General features: G+C 43.5%; 2 protein-coding genes across 2 annotated transcripts in view; one reads left to right on the top strand and one right to left on the bottom strand.

Moving 5' to 3' along the window:
- PXMP2 (peroxisomal membrane protein 2) overlaps positions 1-2,613 on the bottom strand; it is a 55,441-nt gene extending 52,828 nt beyond the window's left edge. Inside the window, exon 1 of the mRNA XM_044288442.1 lies at positions 2,353-2,613. Coding sequence (XP_044144377.1) covers positions 2,353-2,471 — 119 coding nt within the window. The 5' untranslated portion in view covers positions 2,472-2,613. The remainder of the gene's footprint in view (positions 1-2,352) is intronic.
- Positions 2,614-2,788: 175 nt separating this feature from the next.
- The window catches only part of POLE (DNA polymerase epsilon, catalytic subunit), a 103,294-nt gene continuing 88,274 nt past the window's right edge, over positions 2,789-17,808 (top strand). Inside the window, exons 1-10 of the mRNA XM_044275264.1 lie at positions 2,789-2,912; positions 5,847-5,982; positions 7,583-7,663; positions 9,827-9,871; positions 9,968-10,060; positions 12,372-12,526; positions 14,351-14,492; positions 14,790-14,870; positions 14,991-15,098; positions 17,433-17,543. Coding sequence (XP_044131199.1) covers positions 2,851-2,912; positions 5,847-5,982; positions 7,583-7,663; positions 9,827-9,871; positions 9,968-10,060; positions 12,372-12,526; positions 14,351-14,492; positions 14,790-14,870; positions 14,991-15,098; positions 17,433-17,543 — 1,014 coding nt within the window. The 5' untranslated portion in view covers positions 2,789-2,850. The remainder of the gene's footprint in view (positions 2,913-5,846; positions 5,983-7,582; positions 7,664-9,826; positions 9,872-9,967; positions 10,061-12,371; positions 12,527-14,350; positions 14,493-14,789; positions 14,871-14,990; positions 15,099-17,432; positions 17,544-17,808) is intronic.

The following is a 17,808-nucleotide window of genomic DNA, read 5'->3' as shown; positions in this document are numbered from 1 at the left end:
ATTAACTCTCTGTATGAAGTTACGCTGGATGTGACCCCATTTGTCTGTATATTGGGGTATGTGGAGGACTTGCCAATCACTGAACCCAGGACGATAGCAGTGGCCAGAATGTTGTATATGGCTCGTAAGCTGATCCCTCATCCAGCCAATGTTGAGCATAGTCCTAGTAAAACCGAATGTATAGCCAAGATTAATTGGTTACTTAATTTGGAACGAGGGGTTTATAGGAAGAGGGGTGCCATGGCCAAATTTGAAAAGCTCTGGACTCCTTGGATTGATGCCCCTGGTCTGGCATCCAGGGGAACTTCAGAGATACCGCCTGGGATTAGTGTGAGGGTACTATCGCTTATTGTACATATATGGCTCGGTGATTGGAGATTTCTTACAGGAGGCATGGAATGTTTCTACGATATGTAATGTAAAGTGGGGAGGTTATGGCCGATAAAAAATGTATATTCCAATTATAAGATCACAGCTTTTCTATCAATATTTTGTGGGATTGTTGTAGGGAAGCGGCTTGTGTCTGTGTAATTATCATGCGGTAGTAATGGTGTAACCGAAGGTTGAAGATATGGAAGATGGAGGGCATCATAATGATGGTTTGTGGGGAGAGGGTATGTGGGGGTTGGGGCCTTATGTTTGTATTATTAAAATGCTAATAAAAAGTAAGAAAGAGAAATGAGAAGAAAAGGTCTGGTGGAAAAAGATAACTGTTGACATGTATGTTGTTATCAACAAAAGGATGGAAACTGTTAGGTACTTGCCATACATGTTATCATAATTTGCGTTGAGATGTATGTCTGTTCTACCTGACCGCTGTTTTTACCTTTGCTTTTCAATAAAGAGAAGTTAAAAAAAAAAAAATGCTAATAAAAATGACTTAAAAAAAAATAAAAATAAGAAAGTCAATTGGAGACGGATCAGTTTTCTATTGTGCCAGATTGTGTCAGAGAAAACGTCTCAGTCCCCATTGACTTACATTGTGTAACAGGACGGATCCGTTTTGCTCCGCTTCGTCAGGCAGACAGCAAAACGCTGCAGGCAGTGTTTTGGTGTCCACCTCCAGATTGGAGCCAAACTGATGCCTTCTGAGCGGATCCTTTTCCATTCAGAATGCATTGGGGCTAAACTGATCCGTTACTTATTCAAAATTGAAAAAAAAAAAAAAAGTAGTGTCTGATCCTAGTACTTGTATTCAGAACTTGTTCGGGCAAGGCTGAACACAGCGGCATATGATGCGGGGTAACGCCCTCTGTAGGTCGGCAGTGCGAGATCAGTGAACCGAATGTATTTAACCCTTTAAAAACACCAGCTGCTTATTTAAATCAGTGAAAAGTGTCCATCTGTCTACTTTGATGCCTTGCAAATGAGCTCTTAGCAAGCTCTGCCTCTAATGCCAGCAGATTTATGGTAGAAAGTATCTGGTGGAGTTAGTGGCAGAGCTTGTTAAAAGCTCATTTGCGCCCCTTTCCTCCCAGTATTCCAGAGGAGCATGTACGGCCTATACGTCTCCTCGTACAGATTAGGTGCTCTCTACTTTGATGCCAGTTCTTGTGCCAAGAACGTGTAAGGCTAGTTTCACACTAGCAGCAGCCTTCTCCGACATGTCGTAGTTTTATTCCAGCCGCCTCTCGGCACGTTTGCCATGCTGCGTCCGGACCTCCGGCGGCACGTGTGCCCTAGCGGCAGCACGGATCCGGCAGGTGAACAGCCTGCCGGTGAAGGCTGCCGCTGGGGTGAAAGTAGCCCAGGCTGAGCTCATCTGCATACGATGTGGGTTAACGCCATTTGTACGTTAGCAAGGTAAGATCAACGGCCCAAATTCACTTAACCCTTTAAAAACACCAAATCAATGAAACGGTCCACCTGCCCACTTTGGTGCCAGCTCTTGTGCCAAGAATGTGTTGGTACCAGGCTGAACTCAGTTGCATATGTTGCAGGGTAACATCCTCTGTATGTTGGCAGTGCAGGATCACTGGCCCAAGTTTATTTAACCCTTTAAATTACACTCATGCTCACTTTGATGCCCATCATTTGTGTTTTCCTGCTGCTTTCTACTGAATTCACTATAGGAGACCTCTCTGCCACTTATCTCATTACTGTCCATAAGTTCTCCTCAAAATTCTGTAAAAACAAGGAAAAATATAAAAGATGTTAAGAAGCCACCTTCAGCCTGGTAGATCTCCTGGATTTCCACAGCTCCTTATATGTCTGGACATTTCTGCTATAGATTTACCAATACTGGGCACAAACATCCAGATAGGATGAAGCTGATCCCTACTGACCAACCGGGTAGAACTACAAATCCCAGAATGCCCCGGCGTATCGGCGCGACAAGCTGCAGCTGGTTACCTGGTCACCGCTTTGGTAAGTATAGGGCGGCTGTGCAGCAGCTGTAAGTAGGTCCGCAGCAGGGCTGTGTGTAAGGGGACATTGTCAGGATCCGGGATCGGTTTGGAAGCTAGCGGCATTACTGCAGATCCACCTGCTGTCAAGGCGGTGGGAACGAGGAAGCCCTTGGCTACTCCTATGTAGACCGCGCAACTAGGACAGCTGACCCCGGACACCTCGGCATGGGGACATTATATACGTATGGAGAACGTTCCACGGGTTTTCGGGTCCATCCCGTAGTGACAAATTATTGACAGCCCCTAACAAAGTCCTGCGATGATTGGCTGTTACTCGAGTACCTCAGACTTGATTGGTGGACTGGTGTGCTACGCTCATTGGTCGGAGGCAGAATGAGCTCTCCTCTGATTGGCCGTACCCGGTGAAGGGGAGAGGTGGGCGGAGCTATAGGCTGCTGCTGGCGGGAGTTGGACGGCGCGGGAAGTACAGTCTGGAGCCGGAATGGTGCTGCAGAACAGCGGGAAGCTTAGAACCGAACCTCGGGGTGACGGGGACGGCCAGCAGTGAGTAACCGGGGTCAGGGGGTGTTCGCAATCGTTAGTCAGAGGAGTTCCGGCTCTTCACCGGTTTTAAGGTCTCCCCTTTGCTGTCAGTGAATGAAAACAAAGCCAAAGCTGCGTATAATCAGTTTTGGGAGGTTGGCTCCAGTCTGCTCTACTACTAGGCCATCTGGTAATTAACCCCTGGATGCTGGTGTAGGCTTCCTGCACACCTAGCTGTATTTGATGCGGCTTTTGCTGCGTTTCTGTGATGAATGTTCACCACATGCAGGTTTAGGCTACTTTCACACTAGCATTTTTCTTTTCTGGCATAGAGTTCCGTCAAAAGGGCTCAATGCTGGAAAAGAACTGATCAGGCATATCCCTATGCTTTCTGAATGGAGAGTAATCCGTTCAGGATGTCTTCCGTACAGTAATTTTGACTGATCAGGCAAAAGATAAAACCGCAGCATGCTACGGTTTTATCTCCGTTCAAAAAAAAACCTGAAGACTTGCCTGAATGCCATAGGAATGTATTAGGGTACCTTCACACTAGCGTTAGTGTGATCCGGCAGGCAGTTCCGTCATTGGAGCTGCCTGCCGGATCCGCCGCTCAGTGTGACAACTGACAGCATTTGTAGACTGATCTGGGTGCGGATCCGTCTACAATTCATTGTAAGAACGGATCCGTCTCTCTGCTTGTCATGTGGATAGACAGATCAGTCTTGCAGTCTTTTTCACAGTTTTTCCGGTTTGCGCAGACCAGAAGGATGGATCCGTCCTTCAGTTGTTTTGCAATGTCGGATCCTGCACTAATGGAAGTGAATGGGAATTAATGCCGGATCTGGCATTCTGGCGACTGATCAGGCATTTTGGACGGACATAATACAGCATCATTCTGCGGTATTATGTGCGGCCAAAATGCCTGACAGTGACTGAACGGAAGGCATACTGATGCAAACTGAACGGATTTCTATCCATTCAGAATGCATTGGGATATGCCTGATCAGTTCTTTTCCGGCATAGAGACCTTTTGACGGAACTCTATGCCGGAAAAGAATAACGCTAGTGTGAAAGTACCCTTGGTGCCGGATCTGCATTAAAAATGCCGGATCTGTCCTTCCTGCGCAGACTGAAAAAAAAAAAATGCTGGATACGTTTTGCCGGATGACACCGGAAAGACGGATCTGGCATTTCAATGCATTTTTCTGACTGATAAGGTATTTTTAAGACTGATCAGGATCCTGATCAGTCTTCAAATGCCATCAGTTGGCATACGTTTTGCCGGATCCGTCAGGCAGTTCCTGCGACGGAACTGCTTGCCGGATCACTCTGCCGTAAGTGTGAAAGTAGCCTTGGTTTTAGATTTACAGTAGATTTCACACACACATGTTGACATGATGTGGATTTTAAGAAAAAATAAAATAAATGTATGTGCGGAAAACTTTTGCGTCGTATAGGCGAGATATTTAAAATCTCATCTAGTTAGCCAAATACGCGCATGCAATACACCGCCCCCAGGTGCCATACTTGTAGAGGGGTGTCGGCCCTGATGTAGGTCTTATGTGCCATGTATTTCCGCATGGATTGTCCTATAGAATCATCAGTGTGGGGTTGAACAGCTTCCCTGATTTAAAGGGGTTGTCCGGGGTACCGATCCTCAGGGTACATGATTGATTTCAGATCAGTGGGGTCCTACATCTTGCACCCCCATTAGGCAGCGGTTTGGGGCGGCTTTGATGCCGGACACTGTACAGTATACGGTGTAGTTTCCAGGCCGGTGGGCTGCAGTGCCGCTCCCATTCACTGAGCTATTTTAGTAAATACGGGACTTTCATGGTTTTCTTGAAACTGTACATTGGGCTTTTCCTCTGTTATTCTACCTGGAAATATATGAATAAAATGAAAATGGGCAGTTGCCTGCACACTGTGTCCAGTCTTCAGGTCCCGGTGGCATAGTAATGAAGGAAGCGCTGTCTGCTTCTATTAATCCTTGTGCTGTTCTTACAGGGGTTGTCTCACTTCAGTAAATGGCATTTATCATGTAGAGAAAGTGAATACAAGGCACTTACTGATGAATTGTCATTACCTATATTGCTTCCTTTGCTGGCTGGATTCATTTTTTCGATCACATTATACGTTTCTTGTTTCCATGGTTACGACCACCCTGCAATCCATCAGCGGTGGTTGTGCTTGCACACTATAGGAAAAAGTACCGGCCTCTGGTGACTGAGACTGTGAGAGTGCACATAGGCTGGTTCTTTCTCCTGTAGTGTGCAAGCATGACCACCGGTGCTGGATTGCAGGGTGGTCGTAACCTTGGAAACGAGCAGTGTATAATGTGGTTGGGGGGGGGGGGGCGGGGGTAAATCCAGCCAGTAAGGGAGACAATATGGACAATCACAATACATTAGTGTCTTGTATTAACTTTTTCTACAGGATAAATGCTGTTTGCTGAAGTGAGACAACAACTTTAAAATGGCGTGCCCGTTACTGAAGACCAAGCAGACAAAACTTATAAGCCGCACAGATCCATGGCTCCTGGCAGCATTTTGGCCAGTTTCATTCAAGTGTATGCAGTGCAGGAAAAGCACTCCGTGTGGCTGCAGTATTTCCCGCACTGAACGCTGCTCCTCTAAATGTGATGCTGTGAATTCCATCTGACCTCAGGTCTACTAAACTGTACTCGCCTAAGGCTGTGATTAGTTCAGTAGACCTCGGTGAGACGGTAATAACTCGCGATGCAGTGAGTTCAGTCCAGGAAATACTTCTCAAACAGTGTGTATCCTGGTGTGAACACGCTGATATTCTTGTCACAGGTCCACATTGGTTCTTCCCCATCTCATAGTTTTATAATGTTCAACACGTTTTGATCCATTTTGTCCCTTTTGTGATGTGTTTTTTTTTTTTTTTTTTTTTAATTTAATTTTTTTTTTCTTCTTTGAATCTTGCTTTTAGAGATGATGTTTCAGCAAATTCAGCTGCTAAGAGACTGGAACGCAGCCAGTGGACGGATAAGATTGATACTCAGTATGGCTTTGAGCGGATTAAGGAGCCCGGGGAGAAAACGGGATGGCTGCTAAACATGCATCCGGTAAGTGCGGCCTGTTCTTAATTCTTCAAACCATATTTTCTGATATAGAATAGCTGCGGTATCTCACACCAATGCAAATCTGCCTAAAGAAGTCTTGTATCATATAGGTAAATGCAACTGTAATATAGTAATTTATATCCCTGCTCTTTCTGAGCTTTGAAGTCCAGGAGTCGGTCCTATCAGTGACTGACAGTTGTCTCTGTAGACACAGTCATAGGGAGAAGGCTGTCACTCACTGATAGGACCGTCTGACTTCACAGCCCAGAATGAGCAGAGATATAAATGTATAAATTTCAAGTTATACTGAGTCTTTCCACATAAAACTATATATCAATCTGAACGTATAACTGGGTGGGGGGGGGACTCTATATTTGGCGACACGTGAGTTAGTTGGAGAATGGTTTATTCAGATACAACAATAGACAATAAGTAATGTACAATAAAAACAATGGGACATAAAAATAAAATAAAAACTGAATCAGCATCAGGCTGAAATCCACGGTTGAGTTTGAATTGTACCATTGTAGTCTGAATGGAGGCAAAAGAAAAAAGCTGGTGTTACCCGACTAGATCTATAAGTCAAGTCAACGGCTGGATCCCAGATCTCCGTACCCATTTCCAGTGAGGAAACCTGGACATATGATGAGCCCTCGAGGGGTAAGCTGTATCCTATAACACTAATGGTGTCGCTCACTGCAAGGCTGGCTTTATTTGGAATGTGGCGGTCATTGTGTAACTGATCACGGAGCTGGTATATCCTATAACAGTTTGAGACCCGCACATTGCATATCACCCTGGGGTCCTTATACCTATATTCCATCTGCCAGAGTGATTCTGACCACCGGGACATAGAGGACCTTACTATAATATAATACTTTATAGAGAATACTGCTGCTATATTGCCTCCATTCAGACTGGTAAAAGTTATACTCAACCGTGGATTTCAGCCTGGTGCTGATTCAGTTTTTTTGTCTCATTGTTTTAATTGTATATTACTTGCTGTCTATGGTTTATTCAGATAAAACAATTCTCCAACCAACTCACGTGTCGCCAAATATAGAGTGCCCCCCAGCCAGTTATACATTCAATTTTACCTTGCCACAGCCCTGGAGTGCTAAGGGGAGTGCACCTACCCATTAGGACGACTGGTGAGCCACTTACACCACAGTGTTTTTCTATATATAATGAGAGAGAGAGAGATCTTCTGCCTGCAGATTACATTGAAATGTCACTGTCACAGGTTCCCTTTTAAAGAGGACCAGTCACCACTCCTGACCTGCCTGTTTTAATAGCTACATGCATCCCCCATATGATGACTTATGTCTGTATGTTGTGCCGTGCCTTTATTATTTCTACTAGAAGTTATACATGAATTACATGGGGGATTTATGGCGGTATTAAAACAGACATGTCAGTAGTGGTGACAGGTCCTCTTTAAGGGGGTTGGAATTGTTTTAAACTAGTAATAAAAAACGTATACTCTCCAATTCTTCCCCTGTCATTCCAACCCCTTCACCCCCACATTACAACTTTTGGGGAAAAACACCTTTTAGCCATTTACAATGGATATTAATGTTCCATCCTGTTTTTGTTTTTTAAGACTGAAATTCTTGATGAGGACAAGCGTCTTGTCAGTGCTGTAGATTATTACTTTATACAAGAAGATGGGAGTCGGTTCAAGGTGAGCAGTCAAGCCTCTTAGTGTAAATTGAAGCATTTCAGTTACATAGACAGTCTTGGAGCCATCCTGTGTGATGGCCACATCCCCAGGACCCACCGCAGCCCTTCTGACCTGAGATCAATTCATCATCGTCATTTATGTTGCTGTGAGTGTTTGCCTGACTGCAGGTCTACTGTCCTGTACCCATAGCATTATGTGAGTACAGTACAGCAGATCCACAGACAGGTAGGGTTAGATGAAGGGGTGATCCATGTGATGTGAGACGCATATTCCCTCTACCATCACTTTACATTGCTTGTGACATAATTTTGGTGTATACACTGGAAGCACTTCCCAACACATAAGTTGACACACTGGAATCTTTACTTATCCAGATATATGGCTTTGTTTTATTTATTCTTTACTGTATTGAAAAGTGTTGTAGACTGAGCTTTTCATTATAAGGGGATCCTGAAAAAATGGGGAACCATATAGTTACTTGACATTCCTGGTCCCCAATGCAGAATATGTATCGGGCACCTCCACAATGTTATAATTTTTTATTGTAAGGAATGCATCATAAGAAAATGACCTATTCAAATTTTGTTTTTTTGTATTTTAAACATATTTTAAAAGAAACATTGATATTTAAAATTTTAAATAAAATAAAATAAAAATTTTAATAAAATGTTACCACCTATACAAAAAATAAAATAAAAAATGAAATCCTGCAGTTTTACCACAGGCCTAAAGAGGCTTACCTTGTCTAATACACACTTTGCTTTTACTCTCAAGGCTGATGCACACAACCGTGGTCGACCGGTCAGTCCACAATATATGGGCACTGGCCGTTTGACCCTTTCCCTTTAATTGGTCCGCAATCGGAAGGTGCGAAAAGGAAGCACTACAAAGTGCTTCCCTGGTTTTCTGTCCATGCCTCCGCACTGCAAAAAAAAGTAGTGCCTGCACGGTTGGTTCCCGTGCACCCTAGAATCTGCTAAAATATAAATATATATAAAATAATAATACACAATCTGCAATGTGTGGCTGTAGCCTAATAGTCATCACTTCCAGGTCTGTAGAGATCACTTTTCAGCAGTCCTGTTATCACATGCAGGATTAGAATGACAGATAACACAGGATTCACCATTCACAACAGCTAATGCCACATTTTATCTACTCTCTTCTGACCTCTGCACAGATCATGGCTCGAAGGTAATGAGGTCCCCTTCAGACCATTGGTCTATGGTCCCTATGGGTGCTATAAAGCACAGGCAAGATGGCAGCCCCCATATTCATGCTCTGGAAATAAATGTACAATTGGAAAATAAAAAGGATATACGTCACTATCGTGTTAACTAGCAGAAAAGAATGATAGGTGACACATTTCCTTTAAAATAATGTGATAAAGGGTCTGTTGGCCCCTTAAGCGTGAGGCCTGGTTCAGTGCTCATCCTTAACCCCCTTTAGCTAGCCCTTTCATATACAACTGGTTGTATACGGAAATGTTAGTGACCCAGGAGTTTATCCTGAATCCTAAATTTTCAGATTAGGAAAATTGCCTTGTACCTCATGAGGGCTTTTGCCTTCCTCTAGGAGTCTAGATGCACTTTGCAGGATAAAAGAATTAACATGTGTTTTCTGTGTTATGTGAAGGTTTAAGGCATTCATACAAATTAGATAGACGTTGGTTGATGGTTGAACAAACATCTGCACGATCATTTCACAGACATGGCCATACTCACGAGTACATATTGACCATTGCACTTGTTCAGACTGGCTGTACACGTTCAATGAAACCGAGCGAGGGATGAAAGATCTTTCTGAAAACGTTCTTTCAAAGAAAAATCTGTCTGACCATTGGGTGAAAATTTCAAATACGGCTGACTAATTGGTGGAGGTCTAACCACTGGGACCTTCACTGATCCCAAGAACGGGAGTATAGTCCTCTGATCTGATGGCATGGCAGGTCTAACATGTGCACTACCACGCAATTCATTTTCTATGGGACCACTGGATAGCCGACACTTATTTTAATTAGAGCTTTCAATGTCCTGTAACACATAAGGGCTTTTTGGGGGCATTTTTGGGAAAATGTCTTAAATAAATTGCATCAATGTGTAAACTTTTCCCCTCCCTATCAATTAAGCTTTGGCATCCCCAATCATTTTTACTTTTCTGCAGGTTGCTCTACCATATAAGCCGTATTTCTATGTGGCCACCAAAAAGGTAAGTCCAGTTTCTCTTCTGTTCTTCCTCCCACATTGTCCATCTGCTTCTGTATTCCCGTCATGTTAGACTGACCTTCTTTTGATATTCTTCCAGGGATGTGAGAGGGAAGTCTCCTCTTTTCTTTCCAAAAAGTTCCAAGGAAAGATAGCAAAGTTGGAAACTGTACCCAAGGAAGATCTGGATTTGGTCAGTAATTTAAAAACTTAGCGTGAAAATGCAGTTTGTTTGGAGAGTCATGCTGCCTTCATAGACATTAGTTTGTTGGGGGTATTGTGCATGACCAGCTTTACTCACATTGGCAGCAACACTGAAGAGATCCTGGAACACTCTTCTTTTACATACTTCCTGTGCTACAAATATGGCTAATTATACTGGATATGTCTAAATTATCCCTTGACTGTAGTTCTACAGAATCACAGTGACAGTCAATGGGATCTGTTAGACTCCATTCCTGTCAGTTATGTGCCGAATCTGGCACTTCCATATTCTCATTTTTCTGCTCCTATAACTGAAAAGAACTGAAATAAATATTTTTGATGTGAAAGCACCTTTACATTGCACAGCATGTACTCAATCTTGCAGCTACATCTTTTGGTGTTACTGCAGAAACGAACGTGCTCCTCCAATCTTGAAGGAAAAAGCCAGGCCCCTGGCAGACCCTGATGAGAAGATAAGAGGTTTAAAACTGCTTCTGGCATTCTCTCTTAAAGGGGTGCACGGCCCGCAGAGCCATGGTTTGCAGCCCCCGCTCTCCTGGACAGAAACGCAGCTGATTGTCTGCCTGTGTATTTAGCTGTGTTTCTGACCTCCAGCAGGTTGGGTCCCCAGCTGTTAGTGATGATTGGTGTCCCAGTGGAAAAGACAGAAGTGTGGTCTATTAGGGCTCTTTCACACAAGCAGATGCGGTGCAGGTAATCCGCTGCATGAAAGAGAGCCAAGCCCCGTTCTGGACAGCAGAGGCACTGAGCATTAACATGATTAATAATGCTCCGTACCTCTCTGTGATCTTTTTAATACAAAATCACAGTGAGATAAAGTTGTCACTGTGATTTTGTAGTAAAAAGGTCACAGGGAGGCAAAGAGCATTATCAATCATGTTAACTCTCCGTGTCTCTGCCCTTCGGAACGGGGCTTGGCACTCTTTCACGCAGTGGATTCCACGCACGGGGTCCGCTCGTATGAAAGAGCCCTTACTACTTCTACCTTCTCCTCAGAGATTGGTTCCTTTCTGCCCACTGAGTGCTATGCAGTGAATAGAGGAGCTCCTATGTCACTTCCTCTATTGCATCTGGTGATTGGGTGTCTCTGGCATAGGAGAGCTTCAAGGGTTTCAGCAGACCCTGATCAGCCGTGCCTTGTACCCACCAATTTATACTGCACAATTAAACAACACACAAGACTGCTGAGGAACACAATTATTTTAATATCCTTTTGGGGGCATGTTATTTAACACAGACAAATGTAAAACAATAAATAAAAAATGTTGACATAAGTGTAAATGGCACTTATGAACATATGATTATATTTTTAGCAGGTGTGCTTAAGGCTCTGCTTTGGTCAGATTTTAAGCAAAAGGTCTCAATTTGATATACTGTATATGATGTTGATAGACACTGCTTAGGGTGCTGTTCTAAGGGCTCTTTCACACTTGCGTTCTTTTCTTCCGGCATAGAGTTCTGTCGTCGGGGCTCTATGCCGGAAGAATCCTGATCAGTTTTATCCTAATGCATTCTGAATGGAGAGAAATCCGTTCAGGATGCATCAGGATGTCTTCAGTTCAGGACCGGAACGTATTTTGGCCAGAGAAAATACCGCAGCATGCTGCGCTTTTTGCTCCGGCCAAACATCCTGAACACTTGCCGCAAGGCCGGATCCAGAATTAATGCCCATTGAAAGGCATTAATCCGGTTCCGGCCTTAAGCTAAACGTCGTTTCGGCGCATTGCCGGATCCGACGTTTAGCTTTTTCTGAATGGTTACCATGGCTGCCGGGACGCTAAAGTCATGGTAAAGTGTAGTGGGGAGTGGGGGAGCAGTATATTTACCGTCCGTGCGGCTCCCGGGGCGTTTCAGAGTGACGTCAGGGCGCCCCAGGCGCATGGATCACGTGATCGCATGGCATGTCATCCATGCGCATGGGGCGCTCTGACGTCATTCTGGAGCGCCTCGGGAGCTGCACGGACTGTAAGTATACCGCTCCCCCTCTCCCCACTACTACTATGGCAACCAGGACTTTAATAGCGTCCTGGCTGCCATAGTAACACTGAACGCATTTTGAAGACAGATCCATCTTCAAATGCTTTCAGTTCACTTGCGTTTTTCCGGATCCGGCGTGTAATTCCGGCAAATGGAGTACACGACGGATCCGGACAACGCAAGTGTGAAAGAGCCCTTACATAAACAACAATTCCCTCATGGATCCCCTACCTCTCCCGTACCAATGCTGCCTGTTGAAGTGGTTGGATTTTACATCTTGATTTCCCATTTTAATTTTGCAGCCAAACCATCTGGTGGGACTAAAACGAAACTATATCAAATTATCTTTTCATTCTGTGGATGATCTTATTAAAGTTAGGAAAGAGATCTCCCCAGCTGTGCGGAAGAACAAAGAGCGGGACAATGCCAGCGATACGTACACTGCTATGCTTTCTAGGTATTGGCATCTAGTATTCCAAACTGATATGTAAGCCAGTCCAGGGTTACGGTCTGCAGAGTACACACACACACATACTTCATTTGATATAACTGTGGGGGTAATTTGGTGTAACATTAAGGCCTCTTTCACACACGGGCGTCAGTTTTTTTGCCCGGATAAGAGCCGGGTGCGTTGCGGGAAAATGCGCGATTTTCCCGCGCGAGTGCAAAACATTGTCATGCGTTGCACTCGCGTGAGAAAAATCGCGCATGTTTGGTACCCAAACCCGAACTTCTTCATAGAAGTTCGGGCTTGGGATTGATGTTCTGAAGATTGTATTATTTTCCCTTATAACATGGTTATAAGGGAAAATAATAGCATTCTGAATACAGAATGCATAGTAAACCAGCGCTAGAGGGGTTACATTTTTTTTTTTTTTTTTTTTTAACTCACCTTAGTCCACTTGATCGCGAAGCCCGGCATCTCCTTGTGTCTCCTCTGCGCTGAGCGGCTGAACAGGACCTGGGGTGAGTTGCTCCATTAAATACAGGTTAAGGACCTTCGATGACGTCACTCCGGTCATCACATGGTATGTCACATGATCTTTTACCATGGTGATTCACCATGGTAAAAGACCATGTGATGACCGGAGTGACGTCATCGAAGGTCCTTAACCGATATTTAATGGAGCAGCTCACCCCAGGTCCTGTTCAGCCGCTCAGTGCAGAGGAGACACAAGGAGATGCCAGCTTCGCGATCAAGTGGACTAAGGTGAGTTAAATTTTTTTTTTTTTTTTTTAAACCCCTCTAGCGCTGGTTTACTATGCATTCTGTATTCAGAATGCTATTATTTTCCCTTATAACCATGTTATAAGGGAAAATAATAATGATCTGGTCTCCATCCCGATCGTCTCCTAGCAACCGTGCGTGCAAATCGCACGGCATCCGTACTTGCTTGCAGATGCCATCCGATTTTCACACACCCCATTCATTTCTATGGGGCCTGCGTCACGTCGAAATCGGACAATATAGAGCATGCTGCGATTTCAACTGAACGCACAAGTGATGCGTTAAAAACAACGCTCATGTGCACAGCCCCATAGAAATGAATGGGTCAGGATTTAGTGCGGGTGCCATACGTTCGCCGCACGGATCGCACCCGCACGGAAAACTCGCCCGTGTGAAAGGGGCCTAAAGGGGTTGTTTCACTTCAGTAAATGGCATTTATCATGTAGAGAAAGTCAATACACAAGGCACTTACTGATGTATTGTGATTCTCCATATTGCTTCCTTTACTGGCTTGATTCATTTTTCCATTGCATTATACACTGCTCTTATCCAGTGGTTACGACCATCCTGCAATTGACCAGTGGTCGTGCTTGCACACCATAAGAAAAAGCACCAGTCTCTGGTGGCCTAGAATATGGGAGCACGCATGAGCAGCAGCTGCTGCTGCGGTGGCCATAACCCCTGGAAAGGAGCAGTGTAGAATGTGATGTAAAAATGAATCAAGCCAGCAAAAGAGGCAATATGGACAATCGGAATACATTAGTAAGTGCCTAGTATTCGCTTTGTCTACATGATAAATTACATTGGCTTTTGGCTTGGGAACATTCAGAACTATTAATCTGGAATCTGGTGAATTAAATACAACTGATATTGTGCAGGAAGATCTGGATGTTTATAGGGAATGGAGATCTGGCGGCATCTGGTTATACCGAAAATGGTGTACTCCGGTAGTCTTTTCCTGTGACGGAACAGACTACCGGCGTACACAACGGAGAAGTTAACCTAGCCTTAGGTAGATTTGGTCTTTTCACCTAATGTATTACATTTTTGCAGTGCTTTGACTGGGAACAGCTTTGCTCCTGAGGAGGATGGGCCCTCTAAAAAGATATCTGATCAGATGGAGAACATAATTGATATGAGAGAATATGATGTCCCCTACCACGTGCGGCTTTCTATTGATCTTAAAATACACGTGGTAAGTGTAATATTGTCACCAGTCCATTTAATGTCTCATTAAAAGGCCCCATGGCAAAACTTGGACTGTATACCACCAGCTTTGTCATGGTCCATAATTAAGGACATTTGCTTTTTAAAGCAATTTTGTGATATTTGGCAAATAATAAATTGCATTTGTAAATGGTTTCGATCATACACTTTGCTATATTAGCTGTCACCTAAGTGGCCAGCCTTGCTTTATACCTTTTTAAGAATGGAATCCTAATTTATGTTTTGGACATGAACACTTTATAATAGCTGCTTTTTCTGCCATCAGGCTCACTGGTATAACATTAGATATCGCGGAATCGCTTCACCCCCAGAAATCATAAGAAGAGATGACCTTGTGGAAAGACCAGTAAGTGTTTGACTGCTAGCATTGTTCTTACACATGGATTCCATGCATCATAATTCAAATGATGGGGTCTTTATAAAATGTCCCTTCCAGAAAGCCTTAATTTCTTTTATATCTGTTTAGGATCCAGTGGTTTTAGCTTTTGACATTGAAACTACAAAGCTGCCACTGAAGTTTCCAGATGCTGAAACTGACCAGATTATGATGATTTCCTACATGATTGATGGACAGGCAAGTCTTTTTTGTGCTAAATCCCAATTCCAACTCCCTCTGGGCATTGTTCTGAAATTCCAGACCTTTAGAGTGGGAGTTCCCACCCCCAATAATCATATATTGCAACACTAGTCACACTTGGGTTGAAGCTAGAATTGCTTAAAGTATTAGCAGAGAGAAGATAGCATGCTTGTATTCATTAGAAATTCTACATTGGTCACTCAAGCTGGACTTAGGCCTCTTTCAGGCTACTTTCACACTTGCGCTTGATCGGATCCGTTCTGAACGGATCCGATCATATTAATGCAGACGGAGGCTCCATTCAGTACGGATCCGTCTGCATTAATAACTTAGAAAAATTTCTAAGTGTGAAAGTAGCCTGAGCGGATCCGTTCAGACTTTCAATGTAAAGTCAATGGGGGACGGATCCGCTTGAAGATTGAGCCATATGGTGTCATCTTCAAGCGGATCCGTTCCCATTGACTTACATTGTAAGTCTGGACGGATCCGCACGCCTCTGCAAGTGGAGGTGAAACGCCGCCCCTTGGGCAGATTGAAGACGGTTCAAGCAAGTTATAAAACTTCAGTTTACTGTATTTAGAATGTGGACAGGGGGGATACTTAGATGATTTTAATACCCCTAAAAAAAACTGTACTGTCATATAGATGCCTAAATATGCTTGTTGGGCCTGTCAGTGTCCCTTTAATCCACTTGATCGCGCAGCCGGCATCTCTTCTGTCTTTCTTCAGGACCTGGGTAAAGGACTTGTGGCGATCACATGACCATGGTGATGGATCATGTGATGAGCACAGTGACGTCATCACAGGTCCTTTACCCAGGTCCTGAAGACAGAAGAGATGTCGGCTGCGGGATCAAGCAGACTATGTATGTATGTATGTATCCTTGTATGTATGTATGTATGTATGTATCCTTGTATGTATGTATCCTTGTATGTATGTATCCTTGTATGTATGTATCCTTGTATGTATGTATCCTTGTATGTATGTATCCTTGTATGTATGTATCCTTGTATGTATGTATCCTTGTATGTATGTATCCTTGTATGTATGTATCCTTGTATGTATGTATCCTTGTATGTATGTATCCTTGTATGTATGTATGTATCCTTGTATGTATGTATCCTTGTATGTATGTATCCTTGTATGTATGTATGTATCCTTGTATGTATCCTTGTATGTATGTATGTATGTATCCTTGTATGTATCCTTGTATGTATGTATGTATCCTTGTATGTATCCTTGTATGTATGTATGTATCCTTGTATGTATGTATCCTTGTATGTATCCTTGTATGTATGTATGTATCCTTGTATCTATGTATGTATGTATCTATGTATGTATCCTTGTATGTATGTATCTATGTATGTATCCTTGTATGTATGTATGTATGTATCCTTGTATCCATGCATCCTTGTATCCATGCATCCTTGTATCCATGCATCCTTGTATCCATGCATCCTTGTATCCATGCATCCTTGTATCCATGCATCCTTGTATCCATGCATCCTTGTATGTATGCATGTATGTATGTATCCTTGTAACAATCTACAGAATACCTAACCCGAACTTCAGTGAAGATGTTTGGGTCTGGGTACCAAACATGCAGATTTTTCTCACGCGCGTGCAAAACGCATTACAATTCACTCGCAACTTATCTGGGCAAAAAACATGACACCCGTTTGAAAGAGGCCTTACACTGCCCTTGTAAAGGTGCCGCAGATCACCCGATGAACAGTCCTTCATGTGGACACCTTAGTCATTGTTTAGATCAGATAGTGCTGTCTAAATAGCACTCTGCTGCCCAGAAACAATGACTGTATGAAGACGAGAGATTGCAGTAGCCATTGCTCATCCCCATACAGTGGAGGTGATTGCTACATGTGAATGCAGCTCTCACCTCCACAGAGTAGCATGCTTCCTTCCCAATAATTGCCTGCTCCATGGGGCTGTCTAACTCTAGCATTAGAATGTGTTGATATGGTGCTTTTGTCCTAATACTTCAGCAATAGATGGCTTTCAGCTGAACGCTCAGTCAGCTAATATGTATGGCAACTGGTTATATTAAGTTGTTCCCAAATCCACAGGATGGTGGAAAACTATTAGATTGGTGGTGGAACCCTCACCAATCATGAGAACAGGGGTCCCATACCCTGTGGAGCCTCCGTGAAATGAACAGAGCGGCCGGTCGGGCATTCGTGGCAGCCACTCAATTCATTTCTATGGAAGTTCCAGAGATAGCTGGGTAGCAGGTGAATATAATTATTTTTCTTAGGTCCAACAAGTGTTTTTACCTTGTAACTGTACCATAAATCACTATTACTTTTATTTTAGGGCTATCTGATCACAAATCGGGAGATTGTCTCTGAAGACATTGAAGATTTTGAGTTCACCCCAAAACCGGACTATGAGGGCCCTTTTTGTATTTTCAATGAGCCAGACGAGGTGAGTGTCTTTTGTCTTAATCTGGGTACCTTATAATTCATTTATCTAGCTTTATCATGTTGATCCGTGACCTTTTCTTCATTTAGAGTTTGTTAGCTGAGTTCCAACCTCGTTGCTAGAATAAACTCCTCAGGCTCTCTTTAAAGCCGCCCTTATTTTTGCTTGGTTGTCCACTTATATAAATGTCTCTGGGCTGGGTGGTGTTAATGTGATTGTAAATAACATTGATGCATTCCACCCACTGAGAAATTCTTATACATTGAGG

Source organism: Bufo gargarizans, chromosome 1, assembly GCF_014858855.1.
Source record: "Bufo gargarizans isolate SCDJY-AF-19 chromosome 1, ASM1485885v1, whole genome shotgun sequence".
Taxonomy (NCBI): domain Eukaryota; kingdom Metazoa; phylum Chordata; class Amphibia; order Anura; family Bufonidae; genus Bufo; species Bufo gargarizans.
The sequence above is the reverse complement of the archived record's forward strand: the minus strand, read 5'-3'. Positions and strand labels throughout refer to the sequence as shown.